Source organism: Aquarana catesbeiana, linkage group LG01, assembly GCF_042186555.1.
Source record: "Aquarana catesbeiana isolate 2022-GZ linkage group LG01, ASM4218655v1, whole genome shotgun sequence".
In the NCBI taxonomy this organism is placed as follows: Eukaryota; Metazoa; Chordata; class Amphibia; order Anura; family Ranidae; genus Aquarana; species Aquarana catesbeiana.
Genome location: NC_133324.1, coordinates 396,861,097 through 396,882,084, shown reverse-complemented (window position 1 = coordinate 396,882,084; position 20,988 = coordinate 396,861,097). Strand labels below are relative to the sequence as shown.

General features: G+C 44.5%; 1 protein-coding gene across 5 annotated transcripts in view; it reads left to right on the top strand.

Annotated features, from left to right (window-relative positions):
- Positions 1–20,988, top strand: part of ENTREP1 (endosomal transmembrane epsin interactor 1) — a 134,363-nt gene that overhangs the window by 42,439 nt on the left and 70,936 nt on the right. For all 5 annotated transcript variants that reach the window (XM_073634650.1, XM_073634642.1, XM_073634636.1 and 2 more), the window contains exon 4: positions 15,841–15,969. In XM_073634650.1, coding sequence (XP_073490751.1) covers positions 15,841–15,969 — 129 coding nt within the window. The remainder of the gene's footprint in view (positions 1–15,840; positions 15,970–20,988) is intronic.

The following is a 20,988-nucleotide window of genomic DNA, read 5'->3' as shown; positions in this document are numbered from 1 at the left end:
ATAAAAGTATAAATTTTATTACACAAATTCAGCATGTACGAACAATACATACAATGCATAAAAACCATATCTGATACCCTGATTGATACAGTTGTATAGAAGAATCACCATCCTAGTGCAGAGGATTGGCGGAGATCAATGCAGTGTTAATAACACCTTACATGTTAGAGACACATAGTCCTTCTTCAGATGTTTTATGTTATTGAATCAAATTGGTGTAAGGTTTCTACAAAGAGAAGAGGAGTATAAAAATATATATAGATACATATAAGTACATAATAATAATCATCATAACTGTTCAGCTAAATAGCAAACCATGCAACACACAGCATAACATGTAGTCTGATACATGGATTTGTTTACTTATGTAGCAAACCATTGACATGAACCGATTGACTGAAGGGATTATGCTCGGTCAGGAAACTCATTGGTCAGTTGTTCATTCACCGTCCAGAACCACCCGACAACCGAATCATATGTAGGACCTGAGGCTTGCTTCACTACAAGGACTCAGGCATTAGTTAAACGCCCCCACCAAAACTCTGGATCCAATACTGTTCTAAATTGATACAAAAACATATATGTAGATATCTGTATAAAATAAATATGCTGAAAAATTGTATCAAATAAGGCTGCAGCAAGCCTGTGCTCTGACAGTGTATGTACAGGACAGAGAGTGCCAAAGCCTGTCAAAAAGTATTTAGTAAACTGACCTTACAAATGGAAATTGTTTGCTCACACCCGGACGATCCCTCAGTGTCTTCTAAAGAGATACGAGGGCCGGTATATGAGCATGTGTAAAAAGACAAGAGCCAATCGCAATCAAATACAGCTGGTGCAGAGAAGATGGGAGGGTTCGGCGCGATAACATATCACGCCATCCACCTCCCTTGAGTCCCCTGGCAATGCGGCACACGCCGCGGCACACTACCCAATCACGGGGGGCAGGACCGCTTACCTCCACTGTGCAGTTCGTTTTGCACAGAGTGGCCCCGATCTACCTCTTCTGGGGTCCCTCAGCGGCGCTCCTGGCTCCTCCCTGCATCGAGTGTCCACGTTGGAGAAGCGCTCTCCTTGGTGGATACCCGTGCGGGCGCGTTCCCGAGTCCCACATCTGTGTCCGTTCACACAGAATGCAGGGCTCGGCACCGCCCCCCCGGCACTGCATCATTGGATTTGATTGACAGCAGTGGGAGCCAATGGCTGCGCTGCTATAAATCTGTCCAATCAAGACAGGAGACACCAGCTCGTTCGCGGCCGGAGAAGGATCGGGGTCAGGTAAGTAAAACGGGGCTTGGGGGGGCTGCAGCACCACAGAAGGTTTTTCACCTTAATGCATAGAATGCATTAAGGTGAAAAACCATGAGGGTTTACAACCCCTTTGAGGCTCCCCTAGATAGTGATGCCTTTGACAAGGTTCACCCTTCTCCAGCAGCTTCCCTCAGAATTTTAGGCATTCCACTCTTCTGGGGGGTGTCAGATGTTTGTGGCATGCCCCCAAGGCATTTGGTTTTTTTTTCTCCGGCCCTACTTCATTGCACTGTCCTGTAGTAATGTAGGGGTCTACAGATGGAACTACAGTGTACAGCAGGGGACACCCCTGGAAGTGGTGAATGCTGAAGAGCCTGGCTGAGGCTGCACATTGAAACGGAAGGTAGGAGACATGGGCTGCTGAAGAGATGAGTATAATAGCTTATTTTATTGCAGAGAATTATTATCTGAATTTGTTTAGGCAACTGGCAAGGTGACGTTAAGAATTAATGGCAACGTACATTCACAGTTTTACCATGCAGTGTGCTAATGTGCATTAAACACGGCTTTTAGCACTTGCAATCCTAAGCTTAAAGTTGAGAATTTAGCCTAAAGCAACCTTTACTAAAAAGTGAGTGCTGTAGTTGCCCAAAGCAGGAAACCTGACTGAAATGCTTGTGAACACTTAACGCTAAATTAATGATCTGTCTTGTCAAATAAAAGTAACACGCTCCCATTCTTTTGCTTCTTATATCTCTTTTGCGTTAAGAAAAACTTGAATGCAAGAGCATTGGCTTTTTTTTTTTTTTTTTTTTTAATTAAAGCAGGTTTATTTGCCTCCTTTCCAACTCCCAGAGGACAATAAGTGACACTGTAGTAGTCTGTTACTGACTCTTAAGCTGGCCATGAATGGGCTGAAATTTGGTCGCTTCAGTAGGGTCTGGCCAAATTTCAGTCCATGTTTGACAGTGCCTTTTCAACAGAAGTCAATTGTTGGAGCAATTTCTGTAAAATGGACTTGTTGAAAAACCTTTTCCTGATCAGCCAGCTGTAGCCAACTGGTTGCTGTCACTGATCAGTGTGTTCTGACAGCGGAGACTCCTGTTGTCAAAAAACAATATCCTAGAAGGGGAGGATTCCTCTATTCACCTCCCTTGTGTGGGTGGAGGTATCTGTCTTTTTGCTTTTGTTCAACTTGCTGGTTTATCAAAAAAAAAATTCTATGGCCAGCTTTAGACCTATACAGGCAACAAGCATTGCTGCAGTAAAATATTGACTGAACACAAAAAAAGGAGACTATCAATTTCTAACAATAAGCAGTATATCTATACGGTTCTATTTTTATCCTGTCTAATTTGTAATTTTCTTATTATGTGACAGTTTTAAATACAGTTCTCATCTTCTTGAAAAGCTAAACATAAAATATAAAACGAAAAAAAAAAAAAATGTGTGTATATATAAAATTCATTTACTCTCTGGACACTGGAAATAAATAATGCATATTTATATCAACATCACAAGACTATAAACGGTAAGGCAGACACATCAGCCCAGACTGTTTTCTTAACAAAAAATAAATATGTGTATATTAAAGACACATGTTGTCATTGTTGTGGCGCTTTGCCTTAAAATCATCAATAAAAATGAACAATTAACAATGTGAACTGTACATGGTTTCCGTACTCAAGCACTCATGATGTAAATGTTGGGCTCACCAGCATCCTGTGAAGACATGTTATATTGTGATTGTTTTTCCAGTTGGATCAAGCGGACCTTCATCTCCTGTTACCCATTAGCTGACTTGCATTATAATGAGCACTTTACTTACAGGAAGAATAGATTAAGTGCATTAATGTATTATTTCCTCAACCATTTAAAGAGAAACTCAAGCTCCCATCCTGTTCCTAAACAACACAAAAGTACTTAAACTACCACATTATATATATAAATATGTATTTATATCCATTCACAGTATATATTTAAAACTATATAATTGTTTCCTGGCCTGTAATGGTATCTGTCATGTTTTATATGCAAGCATAATTTGGGGTTAAAGTGGGTGTCTTTTAGAGTGAGAACAATAAAGCTCTGTCTCCTAAATTTGACTTCAAATTTAAACAATTGTTTGGCACAAAATAATACACGTCCAAAAAGCTAGTAAAAAGTTGAGAAATAAGTTGTTTTTTTTTTGTTTTTTTGTTTTTTTAAATCTGTTTATTTGTATTTTCCATTATAGCAAAAAAACACTTCAGGCTGTGTGGCCCACACAGTGGTGCACCAACTTGTGTAAGAAACAGAAAATAAAGGCACCAAGCACCAAACAAAAACATAATTTAAATTGGCAAGTACAGCTTGTGTGAGTGTGTGGCTCGTACTTAACCACTTGAGCCCCGGACCATTATGCTGCCTAAGGACCAGAGGTCTTTTTCCAATTTGGCACTGCGTCGCTTTAACTGCTAATTGCGCGGTCATGCAATGCTGTACCCAAACGAAATTTGCGTCCTTTTCTTCCCACAAATAGAGCTTTCTTTTGATGGTATTTGATCACCTCTGCGGTTTTTATTTTTTGCGCTATAAACGGAAAAAGACCGAAAATTTTGAAAAAAAATGATATTTTCTACTTTTTGTTATAAAAAAAATCCAATAAACTAAATTTTAGTCATACATTTAGGCCAAAATGTATTCGGCCACATGTCTTTGGTAAAAAAAATGTCAATAAGCGTATATTTATTGGTTTGCGCAAAAGTTATAGCGTCTACAAACTAGGGTACATTTTCTGGAATTTACACAGCTTTTAGTTTATGACTGCCTATGTCATTTCTTGAGGTGCTAAAATGGCAGGGCAGTACAAAACCCCCCCAAATGACCCCATTTTGGAAAGTAGACACCCCAAGGAAATTGCTGAGAGGCATGTTGAACCCATTGAATATTTATTTTTTTTGTCCCAAGTGATTGAAAAATGACAAAAAAAAAAAAAAAAAAAAATATTTACAAAAAGTCGTCACTAAATGATATATTGCTCACACAGGCCATGGGCCTATGTGGAATTGCACCCCAAAATACATTTAGCTGCTTCTCCTGAGTATGGGGATACCACATGTGTGGGACTTTTTGGGAGCCTAGCCGCGTACGGGGCCCCGAAAACCAATCACTGCCTTCAGGATTTCTAAGGGTGTAAATTTTTGCTTTCACTCTTCACTGCCTATCACAGTTTCGGAGGCCATGGAATGCCCAGGTGGCACAAAACCCCCCAAAATGACCCCATTTTGGAAAGTAGACACCCCAAGCTATTTGCTGAGAGGCATATTGAGTCCATGGAATATTTTATATTTTGACACAAGTTGCGGGAAAGTGACACTTTTTTTTTTTTTTTTTTTTTTTTTTCATAAAGTTGTCACTAAATGATATATTGCTCACACAGGCCATGGGCATATGTGGAATTGCACCCCAAAATACATTTAGCTGCTTCTCCTGAGTATGGGGATACCACATGTGTGGGACTTTTTGGGAGCCTAGCCGCGTACGGGGCCCCGAAAACCAATCACTGCCTTCAGGATTTCTAAGGGTGAAAATTTTTGATTTCACTCTTTACTGCCTATCACAGTTTCGGAGGCCATGGAATGCCCAGGTGGCACAAACCCCCCCAAATGACCCCATTTTGGAAAGTAGACACCCCAAGCTATTTGCTGAAAGGCATGGTGAGTATTTTGCAGCTCTCATTTGTTTTTGAAAATGAAGAAAGACAAGAAAAAAACATTTTTTTTTTTTCTTTTTTCAATTTTCAAAACTTTGTGACAAAAAGTGAGGTCTGCAAAATACTCACTATACCTCTCAGCAAATAGCTTGGGGTGTCTACTTTCCAAAATGGGGTCATTTGGGGGGGTTTTGTGCCACCTGGGCATTCCATGGCCTCCGAAACTGTGATAGGCAGTGAAGAGTGAAATCAAAAATTCACGCCCTTAGAAAGCCTGAAGGCGGTGCTTGGTTTTCGGGGTCCTGTACGCGGCTAGGCTCCCAAAAAGTCTCACACATGTGGTATCTCCGTACTCAGGAGAAGCAGCAGAATGTATTTTGGGGTGTAATTTCACATATTTCCATGGCATGTTTGAGCAATATATCATTTAGTGACAACTTTGTGCAAAAAAAAAAAAAAAAAAAAAAAATTTGTCTCTTTCCCGCAACTTGTGTCGCAATATAAAATATTCCATGGACTCGACATGCCTCTCAGCAAATAGCTTGGGGTGTCTACTTTCCAAAATGGGGTCATTTGGGGGGGTTTTGAACTGTCCTGGCATTTTATGCACAACATTTAGAAGCTTATGTCACACATCACCCACTCTTCTAACCACTTGAAGACAAAGCCCTTTCTGACACTTATTGTTTACATGAAAAAGTTTTTTTTTTTTGCAAAAAAATTACTTTGAACCCCCAAACATTATATATTTTTTTAAAGCAAATGCCCTACAGATTAAAATGGTGGGTGTTTCATTTTTTTTTTTCACACAGTAATTGCGCAGCGATTTTTCAAACGCATTTTTTGGGGAAAAAACACACTTTTTTTAATTTTAATGCACTAAAACACGCTATATTGCCCAAATGTTTGATGAAATAAAAAAGATGATCTTAGGCCGAGTACATGGATACCAAACATGACATGCTTTAAAATTGCGCACAAACGTGCAGTGGCAACAAAATAAATACATGTTTAAAAGCCTTCAAAAGCCTTTACAGGTTACCACTTTAGATTTACAGAGGAGGTCTACTGGAAAAATTACTGCCCTCGATCTGGCCTTCGCGGTGATACCTCACATGCATGGTGCAATTGCTGTTTATGTTTGACGACAGACCGCCGCTTGCGTTCGCCTTAGCGCGAGAGCAGGGGGCGACAGGGGTGTTTTTTTTTTTTGTTTTTTTTTTTCTTTATTATTTTTTTGCTTTTTTAATCTTACTTTTAAACTGTTCCTTTCATATTTTTTTTTTTAATCATTTTTATTGTTATCTCGGGGAATGTAAATATCCCCTATGATAGCAATAGGTAGTGACAGGTACTCTTTTTTGAAAAAATTGTGGTCTATTAGACCCTAGATCTCTCCTCTGCCCTCAAAGCATCTGACCACACCAAGATCGGTGTGATAAAATGCTTCCCCAATTTCCCAATGGCGCTATTTACATCCGGCGAAATCTAAGTCATGAAATACTCGTAGCTTCCGGTTTCTTAGGCCATAGAGATGTTTGGAGCCACTCTGGTCTCTGATCAGCTCTATGGTCAGCTGGCTGAATCACCGGCTGCATTCTCAGGTTCCCTGTTGAGACAGGAGAGCCAGAGAAAAACACGGAAGACGGTGGGGGGGGGGGGGGCATTCCCTCCCACGGCTTGTAAAAGCAGTCTAGAGGCTAATTAGCCGCTAGGATTGCTTTTACATGAAAGCCGACCGCTGGCTGAAAAGAATGATACCAAGATGATACCTAAACCTGCAGGCATCATTCTGGTATAACCACTCAAAGTCGTGAATGGCGTACCTGAAGACAAAAAAATGGTTAACAATGGTTAACAATAAAGCACAGTAAAGTGTAAATAATTACACACCTGAAAAACAAACATGATAAAACATAATAACAATAACAATAACAATAAAACATTGCAGAATAGAATACAGTAAAAAAGAGCAGAACAATAGAGAGAGAGAATAGAGAGAGAGAGAACAATAAAACAACAACTATATTTTTTTATTTCATATTTTTTTTTTTTTTTTACACTTTTTTTGTAACTAACTTTTATAACTGTAACCGGTTCCAGGTTCGGGTCTCTCAAAATGCGATGGCATCTTGGGAGACCCTGTGAAAGTGTGCCTAGTCTGTGCAATGCTGTACCCTACGCTAATACTCAACTAGTGAATGGTAGCGTTCAAAACATTCACCAATGCAAAGACCAGGATTGTCAGGACAGGAGGGACAATAATAGCGGGTGTCACGCCTATATCCGCGCTTGCTGCAGACACGACATCTTTTTTGGGGGTTCGTTGGGTAGGGGTACTCGGGAGGACATAAAAATGCCTCTCATGCAGCCGACTGCATTTGGTTGGGGATGTGAATGGGGGAAGTACGGGCGCTGCAGAAGCGGTGGGTTCCCAATTAGGATTGGCGAATGCAGCAGGAAGGGCACTATGGGCCTGTGTTTGTCTTTTTGGTGGCAGCGGGACACTACTTGTGCTTGCCACCTCACCAGCTTCAACTGCACTTATGGGACTCGCCACGTCACCAAGTGTTACTGCAGTGCTGGTTTGACTACGACCGGGGTGTACTAGGCCGCTGGCGCTTGCCAGTTCACCAAAACGCTACCAAAAAACGTTAGCGATCGCAGGGATCAGGCCTGACTCTGCGAACGCTGCAGTTATGCGTTTAGTGTTTTGTAAGTGACAGTGATCGATCGATACTGCACTTGGGTGGGCTGGGCCGGGCGGAGGGGCAAAACGCAGGTGCTAGCAGGTATCTGGGCTGATCCCGCTAACACTGCGTTTTTGGGAACCCTAAACTGCTGGTGACGCTAGTATAGATCTGATCGGATCAGATATTGATGCGATCAGATACTATACCACTAAGGGAGGTGTACGGTGCGTGCGTGGGTGTTAGCGGTACTGGCGCTAATCTGACGCTGCCTGGGGCTGGTGCTTGCCAGTTCACCAAAACGCTACAAAAAAAAACTGTTAGCGATCGCAGGGATCAGGCCTGACTCTGCGAACGCTGCAGTTATGCGTTTAGTGTTTTGTAAGTGTCAGTGATCGATCGATACTGCACTTGGGTGGGCTGGGCTGGGCCGGGCGGAGGGGCAAAACGCAGGTGCTAGCAGGTATCTGGGCTGATTCCGCTAACACTGCGTTTTTGGGAACCCTAAACTGCTGGGGACGCTAGTATAGATCTGATCGGATCAGATATTGATCCGTTCAGATACTATACCACTAAGGGAGGCGTATGCTGCGTGCGTGGGTGTTAGCGGTACTGGCGCTAATCTGACGCCTGGGGCTGGTGCTTGCTAGTTCACCAAAATGCTACCAAAAAAACTGTTAGCGATCGCAGGGATCAGGCCTGACTCTGCGAACGCTGCAGTTATGCGTTTAGTGTTTTGTAAGTGACAGTGATCGATCGATACTGCACTTGGGTGGGCTGGGCGGAGGCACAAAACGCAGGTGCTAGCAGGTATCTGGGCTGATCCCGCTAACACTGCGTTTTTGGGAACCCTAAACTGCTGGGGACGCTAGTATAGATCTGATCGGATCAGATATTGATCCGTACAGATACTATACCACTAAGGGAGGCGTATGCTGCGTGCGTGGGTGTTAGCGGTACTGGCGCTAATCTGACGCTGCCTGGGGCGACGCATATCACCGCCGGGCGATCAGGGGGCTAAACCTTTATTTGGTAATAAACGGCGGGTGCCCTGACACTATAAAAAATAAACAAACTAACCAGCGTCAACCGTAACAGTTATACGGTGATCAGTGGTGAAAGGGTTAACTAGGGGGCCATCAAGGGGTTAAAACATTTATTAGGTAGTATATGGGGGTCCCTGACGCTATAAAACACTGACGGCGAACCTAAATATTTACCTCACTAACTAGCGTCACCAGCGACACTAATACAGCGATCAGAAAAATGATCGCTTAGTGACACTGGTGACAGGGGGTGATGAAGGGGTTAAAACTTTATTAGGGGGGGTTAGGGGGGTACCCTAGACCTAAAGGGGGTAGTACTCACTGTCCCAACACTGTAACTGTCACAAACTGACACTATGCAGTAATCAGAAAAAAAAAAAAAAAAAAACTGCTGGTGTCAGTTTGTGACAGGGGGGGGGGGGGTGATTGGGGGGGGATCGGGGGGCGATCGGGGGGGGGATCGGGGTGTTTTGTGTGCCTGGCATGTTCTACTGTGTGTGTGTGTGTTGGTGCACTCACATAGATGTCTTCTCTCCTCGGGCCGGAACGGAAAATACCGACCCGAGGGGAGATGACATCACTTCCTTTGCTGCTGTTTAGCATACAGCAGCAAAGGAGTGTTTTCATTGGCCGGCGGCGATCGCGAGGGGGGGGCCACGAACGGATGGTCTCCCCCTCATCACCGATCGCCGCTGGACAAAAGACGACCGCCTCAGGCACCGGGGGGGGGTCCGATCGGACCCCCCACCCGCGGAAGGCAAATCACGTACCCTGTACGTGATTTTGCCTGTCCGTGCCACTTTGCCGACGTACATCGGCGTGAGGCGGTCGTCAAGTGGTTAAAAAAGCAGATGTACCCCATACTATGTCCTTTCAGCAGCTCATACATCGAAACAGATATATAGCATCAGGGCCGGACTGGGAATAAAAACCAGCCCTGGAAATAATTTCATACCAGCCCCATAGCATTTTTATACCAGCCCAACCGCATAACGTCGTTATTTTCTTGTTCACAAAAGGGAAAACCATGCATTTTAAAGCACATTTGAAGAGCGTATTATATATATAGATAAGAGAGACATGGAGTTTACAAACAGCAGCAATTTTTTAATGGCAAAAATCATGGCATTTACTGGCACATTTTTTATTGACACTGCAAAAAAAAGGTGCCGTAAATGGCAGTTTTCAGTGCAAATATCAATATTTAAGCTATAAACTGCTATTAGCATTGTGTTAAGTTAAACAAAAGTCAAAAAACATATTTCTCCATTTACATGAAATTAATATAACCCAACACAGAGTTCCCCCATATATCAGGAGGATTCCCCTTTACAGTGCAAGGGAACTCTGACATAAAGGGGAACATTGCAGATCATGATCTAAGCGGGAACTCTGATATAAAAGGGGGGCACTGGTGACCAGAGACCCCACTTATATCAGAGTCCACTGCTTTCCCCTTTACATCAGAGTTCCCCCTTGCATTGTAAGGTGGAATCCTGCAGACTATGATGTAAAGGGGAACTCTGGGAATGTGGGGAGGACTCTGGTCCTCTGAAAACACTAAAGTAAGGGGGTTTACGGATATAAGGGGTAAACCTTTATATCAGTGCCCCCTTACAATAATGTATTGACCCCCCCCCCCCCTCAGACTGGCCTAGCAGTGCTGTCACTGACCTCCTCTCATGTGCACCAAGCAGGGCTCAGTCAGTCGGCTCCAGCTTGGTGGCTCTGCTTTTATCCCATAGTTTCCTCTCCACAGGCCATACATGTCTGACTTCTCCCATGACCCCCATCCCTGCAGCACTCCCACTTTTGACTCCACTCCAGACTGCAGACGTCATATAAGACAAGAGATGGTCAGAGGCTGCGGATGGTACAGGGAAGGTCAGAGGCTGCGGATGGTATAGGGGAGGTCAGAGGCTGCGGAGGGGACAGCAGGGGAGGTCAGAGGCTGCGGAGGGGATGACAGGAGGGGTCAGGGGCTGTGGGGGGGACAACAGGAGATCAGAGGCTGTGGAGGGGACGACAGGAGGGGTCAGAGGCTGTGAGGGGGGACAACAGGAGATCAGAGGCTGCGGAGGGGACGACAGGAGAGGTCAGAGGCTGCGAAGGGGACGACAGGAGAGGTCAGAGGCTGCAGGGGGGGGGGGACAGGAGGTCAGAGGCTGCGGGGGGGATGACAGGAGGTCAGAGGCTGCGGAGGGGATGACAGGAGGTCAGAGGCTGCTGAGAGGAGGGGGGCGGACAGGAGGTCAGAGGCTGCAGGGGGGGACAGGAGGTCAAAGGCTGCGGAGGGGATGACAGGGGGTCAGAGGCTGCGGAGGAGAGGGGGGGACAGGAGGTCAGAGGCTGCGTTGGGGATGACAGGAGGTCAGAGGCTGCAGGGGGGGAGAGGAGGTCAGAGGCTGCAGGGGGGACAGGAGGTCAGAGGCTGCGGAGGGAATGACAGGAGGTCAGAGGCTGCAGGAGGTCAGAGGCTGCGGGGGGATGACAGGAGGTCAGAGGCTGCGGGGGGATGACAGGAGGTCAGAGGCTGCGGGGGGGACAGGAGGTCTGAGGCTGCAGGGGGGGAACAGGAGGTCTGAGGCTGCAGGGGGGGGGACAGGAGGTCCGAGGCTGCAGGGGGGGGGGCAGGAGGTCAGAGGCTGCGGAGGGGATGACAGGAGGTCAGAGGCTGTGGAGGGGAGGGGGGGACAGGAGGTCAGAGGCTGCGGAGGGGATGACAGGAGGTCAGAGGCTGCAGGGGGGACAGGAGGTCAGAGGCTGCAGGGGGATGACAGGAGGTCAGAGGCTGCAGGGGGGGGCAGGAGGTCAGAGGCTGCAGGGGGATGACAGGAGGTCAGAGGCTGCAGGGGGATGACAGGAGGTCAGAGGCTGCAGGGGGGGGGGGCAGGAGGTCAGAGGCTGCAGGGGAATGACAGGAGGTCAGAGGCTGCGGAGGGGAGGGGGGGGACAGGAGGTCAGAGGCTGCGGAGGGGGGGGGGACAGGAGGTCAGAGCCTGCGGAGGGGATGACAGGAGGTCAGAATTTTTAAAACAGTCCCTGTTAGCATAAGTATCTTTGTACATAGGCAAGGTGGAAATTTTGGACGAAGTTTAAGGTGGTGGCTGACACTCAAGTGAGCAAGGAGATCAGGGGCAAGCTTGCTGTCTATACAATAGTCATTATATACAGGTAGATTTACTATAAATATGTCAGCATTGGTACTCTAATTGATCAGAGTGCTGTTTTAATTAAAATTTTGGAACTATTTTTTGTAGGTATTAAATGACAGTACAATTGACCTGAATTGAATAGGTTTTCGTTAAAAGAGGTGAATATTAAACATAACACTATTTAGTGATATTTGGCTAGGACCTTGTTCTCAGGCAAAAAAAACCTATAAAGAAATTAACTTCATATAGGTATGTAGCTGTTGAATTGAAAAATTCAGACCATGGATACTCTTAAATCTTCCAAGATTATTTATGTGCAAATGATAGATGTTATAAATACCATTCTGTAACCCCTTCATGATGGAGAGTAAAATAAATCCTAATGCCTAAACAGTTTTGCAACTTTGACATGTGTTAGTAAATCTGTACATACTGTATCATCGCAATTACTTTGTGTATCCAGGTGAGTTATGCCTTGTTTTTTTTCAGCACAAATTTGGCGCTAAATGATAATGGATAGCTCCTATTTTTTTTTTTATTATCAAAGGAAAACTGTCCCAACATAGTAAAAAAATAAATAAAATAAAAAATTAAATTAATTAGTGTATGTATATATATCTATATAGATTTATATAGATCTATATATATATATATAGATCTCTCTCTCTCTCTCTCTCTCTCTCTCTCTATCTATCTACACACACACATATATACACACTATTATATAAAATATAATTTTTATACCGTATATACTCGAGTATAAGTCGTTCCGAGTATAAGTCGAGGCCCTAATTTACCACAAAAAAATGGGAAAAACTTATTCACCCGAGCATAAGACGAGGGTGAGAAATGCAGCAGCTACTGCAAGTGGAAAAAGAGGGTCAGCAATGCTCATCTGCAGCTGTATACCTCCCTGTGTTCTGTGCATGTATCATGTTTCCTGTGCATATGTGTCATGTGTCCTGTGCATATGTGTCCTGTGTATATGTACCTGTGTCATGTACCTGTGTATATGTACCTGTGTCCTGTGTATGTGTATATGTACCTGTGTGCTTGTGTGTGTGTGTGTGTGTGTATCCTACCTGTGTCCTGTGCATCCTCCGTGCGCCGCTCTGCACCGATCAGCGTGTAGTATTCGGCGGCCATTCAGTGTTCAAAAGCCGCGCCTCTTCCTCGTCCAGAAAACTCCATTTCCCAGCAGTCAGCGGTCAGCCTATCACGGACATTCTCTCATCCTCATACCACGGACGAGGATGAGAGAATGTCTGTGATAGGCTGTACACTGACTGCCTATCACAGACGAGGAGGCGCGGCTTTTGAACAGTGAGAGCCGCTGCCGAGTCTATGCAGCACACGCTGGCCGCCGTCTGCCTGCATGACATGCTGATCATGTAGGCAGACGGCGGTGACTCGTGTATAAGTCGAAGGGACACTTTCAGCCCCAAAAAAGGGGCTGAAAAATTCGACTTATACACGAGTATATACGGTATATATTTTTTATATATCTATATATATATATATATCTATATCTAGATATATATATTTTATATATATATATATATATATATATATATATATATATATATATATATATATATATATATATATATATATATATATATATACACATACATACACACACACACACACACACAGTCTTTCACAAAAGTGCGAACACCCCTCACATTTTTGTAAATATTTTATTATATCTTTTCATGTGACAACACTGAAGAAATAACACTTTGCTACAATGTAGTGAGTGTACAGCTTGTATAACAGTGTGAAGTTGCTGTCCCCTCAAAATAACTCAACCCACAGCCATTAATGTCTAAACAACTGGCAACAAAAGTGAGTACACCCCTAAGTGAAAATGTCCAAATTGGGCCCAAAGTGTCAATATTTTGTGTGGCCACCATTATTTTCCAGCACTGCCTTAACCTTCTTGGGCATGGAGTTCACCAGAGCTTCAAAGGTTGCCACTGAAGTCCTCTTCCACTCCTCCATGACGACACCACGGAGCTGGTGGATGTTGGAGACCTTGCGCTCCTCCACCTTTCATTTGAGGATGCCCCACAGATGCCCAATAGGGTTTAGGTCTGGAGACATCCTTGGCCAGTCCATCACCTTTATCCTCAACTTCTTTAGCAAGGCAGTGGTCATCTTGGAGGTGTGTTTGGGGTCGTTATCATGTTGGAATATTGCCCTGCGGCCCAGTCTCTGAAGGGAGGGGATCATACTCTGCTTCAGTATGTCACAGTTCATGTTGGCATTCATGGTTCCCTCAATGAACTCTAGCTCCCCAATGCCGGCAGCACTCATGCAGCCCCAGAACATGACACTCCCACCACCATGCTTGACTGTAGGCAAGATGCACTTGTCTTTGTACTCCTCACCTGGTTGCTGCCACACACAACCAAAGAAGTTTATCTTGGTCTCATCAGACCACAGGACAAGGTTCCAGTATGAGCTTAGTCTGCTCGTCTTTAGCAAACTGTTTGCGGGCTTTCTTGTGCATCATCTTTAGAAGAGGCTTCCTTCTGGGACGACAGCCATGCAGACCAATTTGATGCAGTGTGCGGTGTGTGGTCTGAGCACTGACAGGCTGACCCCCACCCCTTCAACCTCTGCAGCAATGCTGGCAGCACTCATACGTCTGTTTCCCAATGACAACCTCTGGATATGACGCTGAGCACTTGCACTCAACTTCTTTTGTCAACTGTGGCGAGGCCTGTTCTGAACCTGTCCTGTTAAACAGCTGTATGGTCTTGGCCACGGTGCTGCAGCTCAGTTTCAGGGTCTTGGAAATCTTCTTATAGCCTAGGCCATCTTTATGTAGAGCAACAATTCTTTTTTTAAGATCCTCAGAGAGTTCTTTGCTATGAGGTGCCATGTTGAACTTCCATTGACCAGTATGAGAGAGTGAGAGCGATAACACCAAATTTAACACACCTGCTCCCCATTCAGACCTGAGACCTTGTAACCTTGTAACTAGCATTGTAGCATTGTACATTGTAGCAAAGTGTCATTTCTTCAGTGTTGTCACATGAAAAGATATACTAAAATATTTACAAAAATGTGAGGGGTGTACTCACTTTTGTGAGATACTGTATATGTGTACACGCAGTGGCAAGGGTTAAATAAGGTGTATTATTTATTATAAGTATTACATAGTGCTTTACATAAACTGTACATTCACATTAGTCCTTGTCCTCAAGCAGCTTACAATCTACTGTCTTTATCTTACATACATACACATATAGGGGCCAGTATAGGTAGGAGCCAATTGATCTACCAGCATGTCTTTGGAGTGTGGAAGGAAACTGGAGTAAACCCAAGCAAGCACAGGGAGAACATGCAAACTTAATGCAGGTAGTGTCACAGTTTGGATTTGGACCAATTACCCCAGTGCTGCAATCCAGAACTGCTAACCACTAAGCCCCTGTGCTGACCAATAATATCTGACAGCCTGTATTTCTTTATTAGAAATCCGGAAGCTAGATCCATAATATATTCTTTAACTAACAATCATGCATATTATGCCAATGTTTTAGAACAAGAAAACAATCTCACTTATCTCAACATGTAGAATTAGGAGGATCAATAACAATAACATTAGTAGGTAACAAAATACGGTCTATGCATTATCTTTTATGTAGTTCCTAATATGTAGTTCTAGTCTAGAGTTTCAAAATTGGGCTGTATCATTAATTTTCCTTTGTTAAAAATGTAAATGTTCTTTTTATTAGGAATACATTTTAGTGGAGAATTATGTATTCTGCGCTAACAATGAGACTGTAACTTTATAAAATATTAAATACAAATGTGTATATTTATTCAAAAGTGTATTGCTACATGGAGAGATTAAAAGCAGGAGGTCAAACTCACTTGCCTTTCACTTTACTTACCCGGGGAAATCATTTTAATAGGAAGGTTGTTTTGTAACAATGAGTAGACTATGCTCACATTTTTTAAGGAAGACTTTGACTTACAGATTGTCTTTACAGGTAGGACTGGCGGAAGGAAGAATGTGTGTATGCTGTGAAGAATCTCACGCTAACAAGTGCCCTGAGAATGGAAATGTTCTGAAGCTTGTCATGATCCATTCCTGTAATGCAGTTCATCTCTTATTAAAGGTATCACTAACAGGCAAATAGAATAAAAGTTATATTATGTACGTTTTAAATAAAATGTATCAAACTAGCTAAGGTTTTGGGACAGTTTTACTATATACACTATTAGCCAATAGAGGGAGACTCTACATTACTATTACTATATTGTACTTTTAGCCACCAGAGGGAGACTGTACAAATCTTTATGTCTATTTAGTCCATTGAGGGACCTAGGAAGCTTTTAAAACCTTCAGGTTATGCTGCTGACTACAGGAGGATTGAAAACTGGTAAGAAAAAACTGTAGGCTATTAAAGGATAACCCCTCCTATTACCAGCATGGGAGGAAAGCCTGGACGTGACCTTTGGGCACTGGGTTCTGCATAGGGTGCTTTCCAGACTCTGTGCTGGTAAAGTCTAGCCAGAGAGTGCATCTCAGGTCCAGAGCTCCTGGTATCGATCTCTCTCTTAAGACTCACTGGGGTTGATTTACTAAAACTGGAGAGTGCAAAATCTGGTGCAATTGTGCATTGTAGCCAATCAACATCTAACTTCAGCTTGTTCAATTAAGCTTTGACCAAAACCTGCAAGCTGATTGGTTTCTGTGCAGAGCTGCACCAGGTTTTGCACTCTACAGTTTTAGTAAATCAAACCCATTATGTAAAGAGCCACTTGGGCTGAGCACAGAGAGCTTTCTCAATTACAAAGGTTACTGGGTGCCTTTAAAATTCACTGTTTCCCACTTGTTTCCACTGCAGAAGGGGTTAACCTTGTAGTACTGAGAGCTGACGCCCTGTGCTGGGTGGACTGTCATGTGCATGCTCTAAATTCTATTTACCTCCATGCAGCATTGAGAAAGCATATCCCTGCTACTGCTCCTGCTACAGAGAGCCATAGAAAACATTGATCCTTTCCTACTGCCCACCTACAGTGACTTTGGTCAACTCCAGTCATCTGCAGCGCTCTAGCGCTGCACTTGTTTTACATACATGTTGGTGTGACTTGGTTTGTTTGTGTGTCAGCTGCTGTTCACTTTATTGATAATTTTTTGGGTCAGCGCAGCATTTCCCCCATCACAACTCCAGTCATCTGACCTTCACCTTCTACCAGTTGTCCTAAGGCCTTGCCTCTTTCTGTGAACCAGATGTCTCACTATGGCAAGAGAGATGGACCAGATCCTGTTCTGGGTAGAATTTTCTATTCCAGCCTTGATTGCCATGTATATCCCAGAGGTATACAAATGGCAGGCAGACTTCCTTAGCCGATAGCACCTGTACCATTGGTCCCTCTGTCGTAGGTAGGGTCATGTTCCTCTTGTCCTACAGGTTCTGCTCTCTCTCATAAGGTGTAGCCATCACCTTTGTGAGCCATGTATCTAAACTGGCTGCTTTAACCTTTTGTTGTTTTTCACAAGGACAATGTTGATGTTGACAACATGACATAATTTCTTCTGTCCCTGTGTCAGCTGCAGTTCATCAAAAGAAAATTTAACTCCATTCCCTGGATGTGGTTCAGGCTGTGAACCACATCGACTGAACAACACAGATCCTGGTAACACAGGCAGACAATAAAAACAGGAAGTGTGGAGAGCCCGCTAATGCAGTATAATCTGAAGGAATAAGTGTAACAAAGTGTAGCGCTAAAGATTTAAATATACATAGAAAATAAAATAAAATGAATATGAAAATCTCTAATATTTATAAATGTCCATCATATATAATAGTGAATCATAGTCCATCATTGTATGAAGCCATCATGGTCACCATGTGCGTAAAGAAAGTAAATAGTGAAAATGCCACCACCGAAGTAAATGGAGGCCTACCGGAAAGTTTAAACCCAAGACAGCATAAGCTGTATGGGTCAAACCAGCTTGTATTGCCCACCAGCAATGAGAAGAAAGCTGTAGTAATCAGCCAAGATTATAGTCCTGGGAGCCTTCATGAAAGTGTCATGTATATATGTCACGGAACGTCCCACACTCCGCTTGAGTGCTTCCGTCATATACCACTTCCTCCCAGTCTGTATACAGATATCCCAACCTCTCTGAGCACAAACAAGGCGACACTTGCTTGTTGCTACCAAGAACTGACTTTATTCAGAACCAGAATACAGTCTTATATACACAGGAGAAGATTACTCTAACAATACAATGTAACCTAATTAACATGAGCTAATTATCTAATCCTTTATACAGCCTAGGTGACTGAGACCTGACCTTTCGCCCAGACTTGTGGGCACCGAGCTTCACACAGTTAATTAACACAATAGCAGTCATCCCATCTCCTACATTGTATAGAGGACAATGTCATCAGCTCATTCAATTAACATAAACACAGGTTGATGACACCAGCATCTCCTCACAGGATGTGTCCCAACAGAATGAATCCATTGAAAATCCAGGGCCCATAATCAAAAGGCAACAGGCTTGCATACAGTCCTCTCCAACAGCCTCTGTCCCCGGTTGGTCTGTGACATTTCTCCCCTTTCGGCAGGAGACTAACACAGGAGGAGACCCCAGACGGGTTGACTCCAAAGTTAGTAAGTAGTTCCAGTCCTCTACTGCCTGTACCCACACAGTACCCCAAACAAATTGTTCCAAACAGAGTATTACTCACCCAGCCAACCTCTGCCTCTCTCAGAGAACATATCTGCCGCTGGGGAGAGGCCTGGACTGGCTCTTCTCCCTGGAATCCTTTCTGCCACTGGAGAGGAGACAGGGTGTTTGGGCTCACTTTGTCATGCTGTTGGGGATCGGGGCCCACTGCCCACCATCCCTGGGGTATACAGGTGGAGACTGAAGTCCCATCCACCTTCACAGGAAATCCATCCTCTGTTAGTTGAGGGCAGAGTCCAGCAGTCCTCGGCCCTGTTGCCAGCCCTTCTGCTGGAAACCCCACACCATCTGTTCCGGCTAACTGTTGGAGAGGGAGGCCGACTGCCCCGCCTCCCTGGAACTCTGTAGTTGTTGCCGGTGCTGGGCAGAGGTTGGTAGCACTCTGCCCTGTTGCCAGCACTTCTGCTGGGGATTCCGCATCCTCTGCTCCGGCTAACTGTTGGGGCAGGAGGCTGGCTTCCTCCACTCCCAAACTGTGTAGCTGCCATTGGGGTGGTGAGCCGGCTGCTTCCTTTTCCATTCCCTCATCTGGCTGCTAGGATGACATGTCGATGGTACTGTCTCCCAGGTACACGGATCTTTGCTGGGGAGGAAAGCCCACTTCCTCCACCCTGGCCAACTGTTGGGGAGGGACAACACACACCTCCTCTCCCTTCTCCCCCTGTATCTGCTGCTGGGAAGGGATTGCCATCTTCTCACCCTGAGCCTCCACATTTGCTGCAGGTGTGGGGCAGAGGTCTTGGACCCTCTGTCCGGTTGCCAGCACTTCTGCTGGGCTTTTGCCAGGTGGTTCCTCCTCTACAGAAACGTCTATTAAATCCCCAGTCTCTGGAATTGGTAAAAGTGTGGGACAGAGGTCTTGGACCCTCTGTTCAGTTACCAGATCTTCAGCTGGAGAAGTTTGTTTTAACTCCATAGATGCTGCTGGCAGAAAATTACATGTCCCTGTCAGTGTTGTGGGAGAAAGGCCGACTACCTCTTCTCTCAAGAAGGCCGAAGCCACTGTTGGTGCTGGGCAGAACACAGTGAACTTTGGCCCTGATAGCAGCTCTTCTGCTGGAGGCTCATCAGGTTGTTTTTCCTCAGCAGAAAAGTCTATCAAATCCCATGTCTCTGCAACTGATGTCTGGGGATAGAGGTTCACCATCTCCTGTCCATGGAACCCAGAAGATGCTATCATTTCTGGGCAGAGGTTAGCAGAGCTCTGCCCTGTTGTCAGCACTTCAGGTTTGGGGACGGCAATCTCCGGATTTTCCACTGCCGATTCTCTGGCATGCTGCTGAACTTGTTCTAGCAGTTTCCTGTATGCCCTTTCCAGATGCTGTTCCTTCCTTAGCAAATGGTCCAGATCAGGTTTGAGCTCTGAGACCCCTGCAAGACCGAACATAGACTCTCTATAGTCTCTCAGGTCCTCAAGGTCAGGTTCCCCTTCATCGCCAAACATAAAAAGATCTGTAAGGTTCTCCCACAGCAATCCAGGGCCGCCAAAGTCATATCCCTCCGGAGAGCATTCTGTTGTCTCCCCTAAATATCCCTCCTCTGCGTACCATTGCAGAGCCCGATAATGATTGTCCAGCTCTATCTCCTGCTGGACCAACCTGTCCAACTCAGTCACCCATTGCTCCTGGGGCTGCTCTCCCAGGAATGCCATCTGCAATGCCCGTTGGTCACTGGCCCGTTGCTCTTGGGTTGGAAAGCACTTGCCCTGTTTTATACCAGCGAGACGGAGGGCTGCAAAAATTAAAAAAAATTAAAATACTACTGACACCATCCACTGCTCTAGTGACAGTGTCCACTGCCCTACTGACACCATCCACTGCCACCCCAAAAGCATTGCAAAAAAAGTGTAAAAACAAATGTAAATATTTTTTTAAAAATGTAGGGCTTATTCACAAAGGTTCTCTTGCACATACAGTGTGAATGAGCGGTTTGGTTAAAATATTTAGTCTGTTTTCAAAAATTTTTTTTGCGTTTTTCATTTTATTTATTTCCATAAAAAGGCCCACCAGAATCCTCAGCACCAGGCCCATGATGGACTTAATCCGACTCTGGCTATGTTTTTCTGAGGAAGTCTCCTTAATGTCCTTCCTCTCTCTTATTTTCATAGCACTAGTACTGGGATTCCTAGCCCTTGCTCCTTGGCGGAGGCTTCTGCTCTTGAATGGAGTAGGTTTTGTGATTCTTAGAACGGTTGGTAAGTGGATAGGCAGGGTTGCATTGTGACTATTACACCTCAGAAACAGTTACAGGTGTTGGTTGGAAGGAGTCCATTTTTATCTTTCTGGTACTGGCGTTCTTGTACACCAGTTTGGATTATGGTATATCTTCATCCCTGCCTACCCTTTCATGTGTTTGTTGTTAATCACCCTATCCTGTCCTTCAAGCAGTATTAAAAAATGAAGGATTTGCCCCAGGACTTTAAATGAAGTGG